Source organism: Quercus robur, chromosome 5, assembly GCF_932294415.1.
Source record: "Quercus robur chromosome 5, dhQueRobu3.1, whole genome shotgun sequence".
NCBI lineage: Eukaryota > Viridiplantae > Streptophyta > Magnoliopsida > Fagales > Fagaceae > Quercus > Quercus robur.
Window position 1 is genome coordinate 75,879,701 of NC_065538.1, and position 12,684 is coordinate 75,892,384.

The window sequence follows — 12,684 nt, forward strand, 5'->3', positions numbered from 1 at the left end:
AAAGAATATTCTATATATTCTTTAGTTTGGAAGTTTTGCAAGAAATGAAAAATTATTAGGTGCTCTCGGAGTATTATAAATATGTACTCCTTCCTCTCACATGAATGGTAGGTTCCACCATGAATTTAATTAGTGAGATCCACAATTCATGTGAGAAGAGGAAGTATGCATTTATGGTACTCCGGGAGTACACAATAATTTCCCGTGACTAAGAGTGAACGCTAAATTTGGTTTCTCTATGTTACTAAAAATTGGCAAAATTCATTGTCCTCATTAATTGCCAAAAATAAATTAAGGGTAATTATACCCCTCTTCCTTTAAGTTCCAAGAAATGACACTCTACCCTAAACTTAAAAAAAAAAAAAAAAAAAAAACATTTTCTCCTGACGTCCAATTAACCAAACTTTGTTAAATTAATATTAAAAATATTGTGTACTAACCTACAATTTGCTCAACGAGATTCTCAAAAAAAAAAAAAAAAAAAAAAAAAAGGCAGATTTCCAAAACTATTTTATTTCATAATTAAAAATTTTTTGTTTTAAATTTTTTTAATTAAAGTGTATTTTAAAATATTAAATGTCAATTTTGCTTATTATTTTTTCTCCTTTTTTTTTAATGGGTTATGAAGAGATTTGCCATCACAAGTTTATGTATTTTTTTTGTCCCTAAACTTTCTCCTTACATATATTGTAAATTATGTTTTTTTTTAAAAGGCATCATAAATTATTTTAAAGTCACATTTTAAGTATAAATTATATATGTATATGTATGCAGTGGTGGAGCTAGAAAATTTCTATATATATATATATATATATATAAAATGAAATTCAAAGAATGACCTATATATATTTATATACACATAAACTATGTTTGTAACATGGTTTAACATATGTTATTTTTTTTTCCTAAAAATAAACATATGTTATTTTCTTACATTTAATCAAGTATTTACATCAAGTATATATATCATTAATAAAAATTAATTTACCAAGTAATGTGTTAAATTAAATGAACATATAATATGATAATAATAAAATAAATAAATAACTACACAATAAACACGTTTAAAAAAAAAAAAAACATGTTATAGGTTTTTTTTTTTTTTGAATTACTTGTTAAATTGTCACTACACAACACATCAAGCTACTCTCCCATACAAATTGCAACAAAACAATTATCTAAATAATTCAAAACAAATATATTAGTGGGAAATAACAAATACATAAGAACATTCATTACAAAATAATTCTCGAGAAAACTAGTAAAAAGCATACAAAATGAAATCATTATAGACAAATGATTAAATCAAATGGGTGGAGTTGGAGTTGGAGTTTGACTCATTTCATTCACTTCAGCTGCTTGTGTTTCTGGATTAATTTCAATGTCTTCTTCTAGCCCTCCCTCTCTGATTTCAACATTTTCAACAAAGAAAACGACGATGATGAAGAAAAGCAGCGTAAAAAGAGCATAGCACCCAAGCGATAGACTATCATTGTTTTCCAAACCATCATTTAGTTCGACTAAAAGGTTGCAAATCAACATAAAAGAACTACTAAGAATTGATACTAACCCTAAACCTATTCCCCGATAAACAGGAGAGAAAGATTTTACAACAAAAAGTGTGAGGATGGTTCCTAGGAAACTCGTGAAGGTGTAGATGTGCATTGAAAAGAGTAATATTTTTGAGGGCTTGAGACTAGGGGAAGAAATTATCAGTGCAGTTCCAAGTTCAATGCGGAGTAGGCAAAGTACACATGCAAGAAGTTTCTTTATATTAAAGAATCTAAAAAAGAAAAAGCTTAAAATTGATCCTATCAAGGCAATAGGAGCTGATATCATTGAAAAAATTGGAATGCTTTTTGGGCCTACTCTCGCCACGATCTTGATGCCAGCTGCATATGACGTTATTTGCATGATGAGGGCTAACAAAAACTTTCTGAATGCAACTTTGGTAAAACTCCCAAAACATGATTCCTGTACTCCATGAAACGCCAACTTCTTAGTGCACCCAAGATTTGGAAAAGGATACACCACTTAACTCCGGTCCAATTCCCTTATTTAATACCCTTTGGGCAGGTTACATATTACGAATACAATAAAAATTAGCTTACATAAAAACCTTTTCCTTGATTTTTTGGACGATGTTTCACATCGTCCACACCATGGCAAGTATTATATTGTGGATCAAAATTGCTATTTTTAGGGTTATTAGAAGATATAGAGGCCATAAAACTAGTCCATAAGTGGTATGTTCAATGTTGTCAATTCCGTACTGTACCGGCCGATACGACCGAAATATACCGTATCGGCCAGTAATCCGGTACACTCAACCTCCCTGTTTTGTACCAGAAAAAATACCGGCCTTACCGGCCTCGTACCGGTCATACCGGCCAATTTCGGGCAATACCGGCCGGTATAGAAAAAAGTTTTTTTTTTTTTTTTTTTTTTTTTTTTTTTAAGTTTTGTAATTTTTGAATTTTTTTTAGGAAAGAATGGTAACTTATTAGTATTATTTGTTTTCTTAGTATACAATGGTAACTTTTAAGCTTTTTATTTTATTTTTTTATTTTTTCCCTTTTAATTAATACTAAAGTTTAAAATCATGAATAATTAGTTTTGAATTGAGGAAATTTTTTATGATAAACTTTTATATTTATTATAATATATATATACACAAACACATACATACATACATACATACATATATATATATTTATTTATTTATTTATAAATATAAAAAATAGTGATAAACCCGAAACGGTACACTGGTATTGACCGGTATCCGAAATATATCGTACCGGTGGTCAAACCGGTACAGCCTCCGGTACGGTATTGACATCCTTGGGTATGTTTAACTCCTTCAGGCGTAATATGGTAAAGACAACCGACGTATGCAAACGATAACATGAGGAGGCTCACTGATAAGCCTAAGGACAATTATGTTAGGCAAACCTTGTTGTTCAGAGGAAGATTGCTAATCAATAAGAAGACAACTACAAGAGAAGAGGTGAAGCATACGCAGAAGAAAACATAACATACAAATACCCTTCTCCGTTGTAATTTGCCATTACCGTCTTTCCGATGACACATGCATTTTTGTTGGAGATCGATCCCTCTGTGGTGTCCGCTTGCCAAATTCCCCTAAGAGGGTTTATGGCTGACTGAAACGAAATGGTTAAACTAGTCCATAATGCTTTTTATTAATTTTGTTTATATATATTTAGCTTGGCCCACCCTTGGGAAAATTTTTTGGCTCCACCACTGCACAAACATATACATATATATATATATATATACACATATACACATACACATACATATACATATTCATATACATATACAATTTATACTTAAAATATGTCTTTAGCATAATTTATGATGTCTTATATATATATATATATATATAAACATAATTTATGATACGTGCAAGGAGAAAGTTTAGGGACAACAAAATTTAGTAACATATTCAAAACACCCTATTTTTTTTAGTTGTATTGGATACAATATAATTTTTTCTTATATAATTTTATTTTGACCCATGATAAATTGACACCTCATTTATTGTGAAAATATTATGACATTTTGTCATGTTCCCTAGAAAAAACAAATTCATAGGGTCATACTTACTTGGTAGTTGGAAGTCATGGATGTTAGGGTTGCTCATAAAGTGGGAAGCCAAATATACTATACCATAAATAGATATTGTCCCCTCACCCTAAAAGAGAGTATAATAACCATTCTCTATGCTCTACGATAAAAATTAGCTTACATAAAAACCTTTTCCTTAATTTTTTGGACAATGTGAAACATCGTCCACATCGTGGCACATATTATATTGTGGAACAAAATTGTTGTTATTGGGGTTATTAGAAGATACAGAGGCCATAAAACTAGTCCATGAGTGGTATGATAAACTCCTTTAGGCATAATATGGTAAAGAAAACCGGCATATGCCAACGATAACGTGAGGAGGCTCACTGATAAGCTTAAGGCTAATAAGGACAATAGTGTTAGGCAAACCCTGTTGTTCAGAGGAAGGCCGCTAATCAGTAAGAAGACAACCACAATGGAGGACGTGAAGCATGTGCAAAAGAACGACATAACATAAGAGAATCCTTCTCCATCGTAATCGGCCATTATCGCTTTTCCGACGTTACATGCATTTTTGCTACAGATTGGTCCATTTATGGTGTCCGCTTGTCAAATTCTCTTGGGAGGGCTTATGGCCGACTGAAACGAAAGAGTTAAACTAATCCATATATAGATACTGTCCCCTCACCCTAAAAGAGAGTATAGTAACCGCTTTCTACACTCTACAGTAAATAATGGTTAAATAGAACACCCATAATATAATTGTATTTTATTTTTGGTTGTCTGTTAACAAACTCCTATTAATCAACTCTAAAATCTCTCCATAACCATGTTTTCAATTTTTGTTGTTGTTTTATTTTTAACATATTAATTCAAATCGGTTTTATATAATTCAAGACAAATATTGTCTTTCATTAAGTCATGTTTAATTATTTTGTATACTATTTTAATTATAATATATTTTTTAATATTTGAAATCAATTTTTTATTGTTAAAGTGGAGGATATTATTCCCTTTTTAAATTGATTTTTCCTTCATGGCCTAACATATATTGACATTTTTTCTTCTTCTTATTTTTTGAATTTTCTTCAATTATATAGTGTTGCAGTGATGTTATGATAAAAGAGTAAAAAGATATAAGGGTAACTACACTCCCCTCACTTAATATTTAAGAGAATGACACTCCACCCCAAAGTTGAAGGGGAAAAAAAATACTGTCCTCTCCTGAGATTTGAAAAAATTAACACTTCCCCATTTTATTTATATTAGTAATGAAATATTTTAAATTTTTATAAGAATTTCTTTACAAAAGTTTTACCTTAATTAGTAAAAAAATAACTGATAAATTTAGAATAAAAATGGAAAATTTATCAAGTATCAAAACACTTGCTCCACCCTCAAGAAATCCTTTTTGCTCCACCACATCATATACATATACATATATATATACATTTACATATACATATACATGTACATATATAATTTATACTTGAAATATGTCTTTAACATAATTTATGATGTCTTCTATAAAAAAAAAAAAATTACAATACATGTAGGAGAAATTTTAAGGACACAAAAAAATTTAGTAAAATTTTCAAAACACCCTTATTTTTGAGTTGTGATGGGTACATTATCATTTTTTTTAAAAAAAATTTATATCATTTTATTTTAACCAATGGTAAATTGACACCACACTTGTTTTAATCACAAATCTCTCCATAACCCATTGAAAAAGTGTTTTTTTTTTTTTTTTTAAAAAAAATTTAAAAAAAAAGCAAAATTCACATGAAGTATTTTAAAATACACTTTAATAAAAAATTTTAAAATGGTGAATTTTAATTTTGAAATAAGATAATTTTGGAAACATTCCTTTAAGCAATTGGCAAGTTAGTACACAACATTTTTTTAATATTAATTTAACAAATTTTGATCAATTGGTTGTTAGGGAAAAAGTGTATTTTCCCTTCGAGTTTTGGATAGGAGGTGAGTATAGTTACCCAAAAAATTTATATTTTTATCTTCAAGACTTCAACACAAATAAAATATAATGGACATATTAGTAAAATTATGGGAATATATATATATATATATATATTTTTTTTTTCTGGGTACAATATTTCATTTCATTTCATTTCCTTTTTTTTATTGACTCCTAAACAAACTTGAGGCAGATTCTTGTAACTCGTTGATATTGGAGGAGATCCTAAGTTCAAATCCCCTTTCACGCTTGTAAGGGAAAAAAACCCTCTAAGATTACAGCTCCCCATTCATTTCTAATTTATCTTTTTTATTGCATCATGAAGGCTTTAATCACCATTAAATATGCTTGCATTCCCTTGTACAAACGGGTACCTCGGATGAAGGTCGGAAGGAGGAAATTGAGAGTTGTTCGTTGAGCCTTATTGGGAAGTTTCTCACGTGTAAACCCTTCAACAAGAGGGCGGCGCTGAGCACATTGAGAAGAGTGTGGGGTTTGGATAAAGGGGTGCAAATGGTTGAGGTTGGATCAAACTTTTTCCAGTTCAAGTTCAAGACGGAGTTTGAGATGGAGAGGATTATTAAAAGCGGTCCGTGGTCTTTTGATAACCAAGTGCTCATGGTGAAGCGGTGGAAACAGGGGATGACGGCGGGGAACGTTCAGTTTGACTTAGTAGCGTTATGGGTTCAGATTTGGGGGGCACCTTTTGATATGGCCTCCCCAACAGTTGTAGCGGAGATAGGAAGTCGGTTAGGGAGAGTGAAGGAGGTTGAGAAGCGCCAAAAGTTGGAGACTCAGAACATGTTCATGCGGGTTAACGTGGCTATCCCGATATCAAAACCAATACATAGGGGTGGATTCATTGCAGGGACAGATGGGCAGCGTACATGGGTGACGTTCAGATACAAGCGTCTCCCTATGTTTTGTCATTGGTGTGGATTAATGGGTCACGACCTGAAGCATTGTGCGTTGCATTTCGCTGCATTGAAGAATGGAGGTTCGGTGACATGCCAATATGGAGAATGGCTGAAGTCTATCGGCGGCCGGCCTCGGTCACCTTCAAGGAAGGATACTACTCATAAAAACACGACCTAAGGAAATGAAAAATCTGACCGGCGTCGGAATAATACGAAGGGAGGGAGGTGGCGGAGGATGATAACAGAGGCTCAATAAACCCTAGGGATAGTGACAACAGCGAAAAAGGAAAGAGCATGGAATCAGGGAGCAGTCCAGATTTTGCGGAGCAATCAATTACAGATATGGCGGTTACGGAGTTGGAGAATTCAAACTCCAACGACTTTGCAATTACACGGACAGAGAATGTTGAGCACGTAGACATCAAAAAGAATAATGGGCCTCACTTTGCCAAGCCTAGGCCCACTTGGACTAGGATTGCACGGATGGATCATGGGCCTGGGGATTTAGTTATTGAGGAGCCCGTGGCTGTGTTAGGGAAGAGAGGGATGTACCAAGATGTTCCGGAAACAGAGGAAAGCATAGAAAAACAGAGCAGGAAACGTAGCAAGTCTTAGACCAGTTCTCAATGTTATACAACGGCGGGGGTGATGGATCACCCTTGCTGAGAGCAATGAAATTCTTAAGTTGGAACTGCCAAGGGCTTGGGAACCCTTGGACAGTTCGCAGCCTTCGCAAATTGGTGAAGGTCCAAGCTCCCAAGGTGTGTTTTTTGATGGAGACTCGGTTGGATAAGGAAGGGTATGATAAACATTGTAAGGAAGTGCCTTTTCAGAATAAATTGATAGTGAAGAGGCCGAATTCAGGGGGAGGGTTAGCACTACTATGGAGCAGAGAAGTTAATTTGGATGTTATTAATTATACGGACAATCACATTTTAGCAAAGACGGTGGAAGAAGATGGGTTTGTTTGGTATTTGACATGTTTCTATGGATGGCCTGATGCTAGTCAGAAACAAAAATCATGGGCACTCTTGAAGCACCTCTCTACTTTCGTTCAAGGACCGTGGATGTGCATTGGGGATTTTAATGCTATCCTACACTCATCTGAAAAACAGAGTAGTCATCCACCTCCTTATAAACAGATGGACGACTTTCGGGAAGCTTTGGATTTGTGTAACTTGGTTGACATGGGGTTCAATGGGTACCCATTCACGTGGAACAACAAAAGACCTGGTATTGCAAACACTAGAGAGCGGTTGGACCGGGTTGTGGCTAATTTGGAGTGGAGGGTAAAATTTCCAACTAGCAACTTAATTCATTTATTTTCCCATGCTTCTGATCATCGTCCTTTACTGTTGCAAACAAGTGATGGGGGGGGGGGTGTCTGCGAAACAGAGGGGTCTAAAGCTTTAAGTTTGAAGAAAAGTGGCTTTTGTGGGAGGAGTGTGAAAAGATTGTTGCTGAAGCTTGGTCCAAAGATTGGAGAGCACCAACCTCGCTGGCAAACACAAAGGAAAAGATTGGGCATTGTGGGGCCGAATTGCTTGCCTGGGGTTCTTCTAGGACCCATCCTAATGCCAAGGAAATTAAAAGATTGCAGAAACATGTGGAGCAGTTGAGTGTTGGGGTTATGACTGAGGAGAGCAAGGCAGAATTCTTGGTTGCTAGTAAAAAGCTTGACGATCTGTTACTCAAACAGGAGATATATTGGGCACAAAGATCTCGGGTTAATTGGCTGAAGCACGGGGATAGAAACACTAAATTTTTTCACTCCAAAGCCTCACAAAGGCGTCGGAAAAATTTTATTAAGGGAGTTAGAGATCAACAAAACAATTTGGTGGAGGAAATTGAGGATATTGCTGGTGTTATAACAAATTATTTTGAGACTATTTTTGAAGCAGGTGATTGTAGCCGGATGGAGGAGTGTCTAAGTGTAGTTCCCCAAAAGGTGACGATGGATATGCAGGAGATTTTGTCCAGAGAATACAGTGCGGAGGAAATTAAGGCAGCGTTGTTCCAAATGGGACCAACTAAGGCTCCTGGACCCGACGATATGAATGCTTTGTTTTATAAAAAATTTTGGCATATTGTTGGTTATGATGTCACTGTTGCTGCACTTGATTTTCTAAATTCCAGAATTATGGTACCCGAAATAAACTATACTCATATTGTGCTCATTCCAAAAGTTAATTCACCGGAAAATATATCAGATTATAGATCTATTAGCCTATGTACTGTTATTTACAAAATTATTTCAAAAGTGTTGGCTAACAGGTTGAAGCAGATTCTCCCTCATGTGATTTCTACTTCCCAAAGTGCTTTTGTCCCTAGTCGTCTCATCTCTGATAACGTCCTTGTGGCATATGAAACACTTCATGCTATGCATTGTAAGAAGAATGGGAAAAAAGGCGTTTTAACCCTAAAACTGGATGTCAGTAAGGCATATGATCGTGTTGAAGTCTTTCCTTAGGGGCATCATGTCCAAACTGGGGTTTCCTGATACATGGGTTGACAGAGTAATGAGTTGTGTAACTACTCCTTGTTTCTCAGTTCGCATAAATGGCAAAGCTTATGGAAATATTGTCCCAACTAGGGGGCTTCGCCAAGGTGACCCGTTATCCCCATACTTGTTCCTTTTGTGTGCTGAGGGATTTACTTCCTTGATTACTAAAGCAGAAGAGGAGGGGAAGCTTCATGGTGTTTCAATTTGTAGAAGGGCGCCATTCGTTTCTCATCTTTTATTCGCTGATGACTCTCTCTTGTTCTGCCAAGCTACTCATGATGAGGTGAGAACTATTCTGGAATTATTACAATTATATGCTGATTCCTCTGGACAATGCATTAATATGGATAAATCCTCAGTCTATTTTAGTAGTAATGTGGAGGAGGAGCGAAGACAACAGATTAAGGAGTTGTTAGAGGTAAAGGAGGTGAAAAGGTTTGAATCCTATTTGGGGTTACCTACTTTGGTTGGCCAGGCAAAATACCAAACATTCTCATTTCTAAAAGATAGAGTCTGGAAAAAAATCCAAGGGTGGAAGGGTAAATTACTCTCAAGAGCGGGTAAGGAAATTTTGATCAAAGCGGTAGCTCAATCCATCCCCACTTACACTATGGGGGTTTTTCAACTACCTATGAAGCTTTGTGAGGAACTAAATGCTATGTGTGCTAGATTTTGGTGGGGGCAGATTGACAATGAAAGGAAAATTCATTGGAAGAAATGGAGTGTGTTGGCTCAACCGAAAAAGGAGGGAGGAATGGGCTTTAGAGACCTACACAGCTTCAATTTAGCCATGTTGGCCAAACAAGGATGGAGATTACTTCAACAACAAGAGTCTTTGGTGTATAAGTGCTTTAAAGCTAAATATTTTCCATGGGGTTCCTTCCTAGAAGCTACGGATGTACCGAATAGTTCTTATGTTTGGAAAAGTTTATTAGCAGCCCAACCAATCCTAAGGAAAGGAGGTTGTTGGAGGGTAGGCAACGGGTCCTCTATTCGGGTAACCATGGATAGCTGGATTCCCAATCATCCTACACATAGAGTGCTTCACCCACCCCGGGTGGATGAGTGGGAATGGAGAGTGTCCGAGCTTATTGATTGGAGGGTTAAAGCTTGGGATAGGGAGCTTATTGTTGCTGCCTTTCATAAGGAAGATGCTGATGCAATTCTTCGCATTCCATTGAGTAACAGGGTGGTGTCAGATGTGTTATTTTGGCTTCACACCAAGAATGGAGAGTACACGGTGAAGTCGGGGTATCAGATAGCTAGGCTGATTCTAAAGCAGGAGAAGGATTTGGGGGAGTGCTCAAAGGATGTGGGTGGTTCTCATATCTGGAAATATGTATGGAAGATGAAAGTGCCAAATAAGATACGTGTGTTTGCATGGAGAGCTTGCCAAAACATTCTACCTACACGTGAGAATTTGTTTCGTAGGAAAGTGGCTCAAGATGAGTTTTGTGAGCGATGTAACCAAGCTTCCGAATCAGTTCTTCATGTGCTTTGGGAGTGTGGTGCAGCGCAAGACGTGTGGGCAGTTGCTCCAGGCAGATTGCAAAAAGTGTGCATGGAGCAGAGGGAGTTTTTGCAGTTGCTTGAATACTTGTGTCACAGGTTGTCCGTGGAAGAATTTGAGCTTTTCTGGGTTCACTGCTGGCTAATTTGGCACCAGCGAAATATGTTACTGCATGGAGGGAAAGCCCAAGACCCATCAAGAATCACCACTCGGGCTTCTGAGTTGATAGAGGGTTTTAAAGCTTCACGGGATCAGTTGGCTATCCATGCGTCCAGGGAGGTTGTGCAATTGTGGTGTCCACCTCCAGGTACTCTATTTAAGTTGAACTTCGATGCGGCTGTCTTCATGGATACGGAGTCGTCGGGTTTTGGCGCGGTTATAAGGAACAGTATGGGTGAAGTGATAGTGGCGTTGTCAGCAAAGGGCCCTCCAGTTGCAAACAGTGAAGCAGAGATTTTGGCATGTTGGAAGGCCTTGGAATTTGCTGTGGAGGCGGGCTTCCAAGATGTTGTGGTGGAGGGAGATAATGCCAAGGTTATGAACTGCTTGACAGCAGTCAAACTCGTCAACTCATGGCTGGGATATATATATGAAGATGCTCGTTGCTTGGCTATGAGATTTCGGAGTGTATCAGCTAGTTGTGTACAACATAGTGCGAATGGAGTGGCCCATTCTTTGGCCAGGTTTGCAAGACAATTAAGTGAGGACTATGTATGGTTGGAAGAACAACCAGCCCCTGCCATTGAGGCTTTGTATGCGGACTCTTTTGCTACTGCTTAATTGAATAATATATGGTCCATTTTCAAAAAAAAAAAAAAAAAAAAAAATGTAATGCACAATGAATGGGGTTTCAGTCTAATGGGTGGAAAATCAACTTCTAATTGCAAGATAGAGCCTAGGTGCGTTGAACTGAGTAGCGAGCACCATTAGGCAAGGGCATCCTAACTCATAATATTGGCTCGGATCACTTTTGTCCCCAAACATTTATCATGAATCATAGCACAAAATAGCTATCTACATCCTGTACATTTCAGTTCCAAATGCTCAACAAAAGCTGCCATATTGAATCAAGCATGAGAATTGTAGGAAAGAAAACTATTCAAGAACATTCGAATAATAGGACATGATCATTTAAAGTGCACAACCATTATCTAAATGTCATCCTTGCTTTCCTAGATGACAAGCTACAGTGCTGAGACATTCAACTGCTCATGATCTGGAAATTCATCTCAACCAAATGGATTGTCTCACCTTTTTGTTTGTTAAACATGGAAAATGATTGATAGCACAAAATTGCTGTCAATATGAACTGTCATATTGAGGCAAGACTGGGAAATAACCGTATGATGGTCCACTTTAAAGGCAGGACAGTGACTAATACTTTCATCTTTGTGAATTGCAACTGATCATAGTATTCTATTAGTCAATGAACCTTTACCTCACTTGCAATGAATCAAAAATTGAATAAGAAAAAGTTATTATTTACTATTTATTAAATACAAAAAAGAAAAAAGAAAAAAAGAAGAGAATGAGAGAAAAATATAAATCTATTAAGTTTGCTTCAATATAACCACATTCCCCTCCACTAACTAAAAGACAACAATCCATTAACTTAGAATTTTTATCAATTTGAATGATACTGACCTTGAAAAAGTTCACACTGATGTGGTTGGCAAGGTCATTTGGAGTTATATGCTCACAACTCTCAATCATAGTTCTTGATGTAGAGCCAACAAAGTAAGATGGAAAAAATTCATTGAAATGTCCGGACTATTACGTGTGACAGCATTGTCTTTTTTTCCCAATTTGACAGACATGGGATGTAAAGTTGTAAACAGATCAGAGGTGGAGTTCCCATAATACCATATGCACTAGTAAAATTTTACCATTCAGACTTCCTGCATTTATTTTCTGAATGAAAATTTAATTTTCTAGCGGAGCAAAATAAGGTGGCACTATTACGGCTCCATCATCATCTCACTGAGGTTATCCTTTTTCTTTTCCTTTGTGTCAAAATGAAGAAAGACAACCAAAACCAAAATGTTCAAAGAATTTGGCAAACAGAACTTAGGAATCAGCACCTAAACTTGTTTGGAACAATAACAAGCATGTGGAAACAAAACCTAGGAGTCAGCACCAAGCTATTGAAGGAAAAATTCCAAATTGTCCTCACTGGAGTACAATA

The 12,684-nt window shown here is 36.2% G+C and overlaps 1 protein-coding gene across 1 annotated transcript; it reads left to right on the plus strand.

Annotated features, from left to right (window-relative positions):
• The first annotated feature begins 6,082 nt into the window (after positions 1–6,082).
• Positions 6,083–6,664, plus strand: LOC126728722 (uncharacterized). Its single transcript, XM_050434510.1, has one exon. It carries the CDS (start codon positions 6,083–6,085, stop codon positions 6,662–6,664), a length of 582 nt encoding a protein of 193 aa, XP_050290467.1.
• The last annotated feature ends 6,020 nt before the right edge of the window (positions 6,665–12,684 follow it).

Bases quoted from the DNA above. Each gene is read 5' to 3' on its own strand.
- LOC126728722 (XM_050434510.1), top strand. From the start codon at position 6,083: ATGGTTGAGGTTGGATCAAACTTTTTCCAGTTCAAGTTCAAGACGGAG.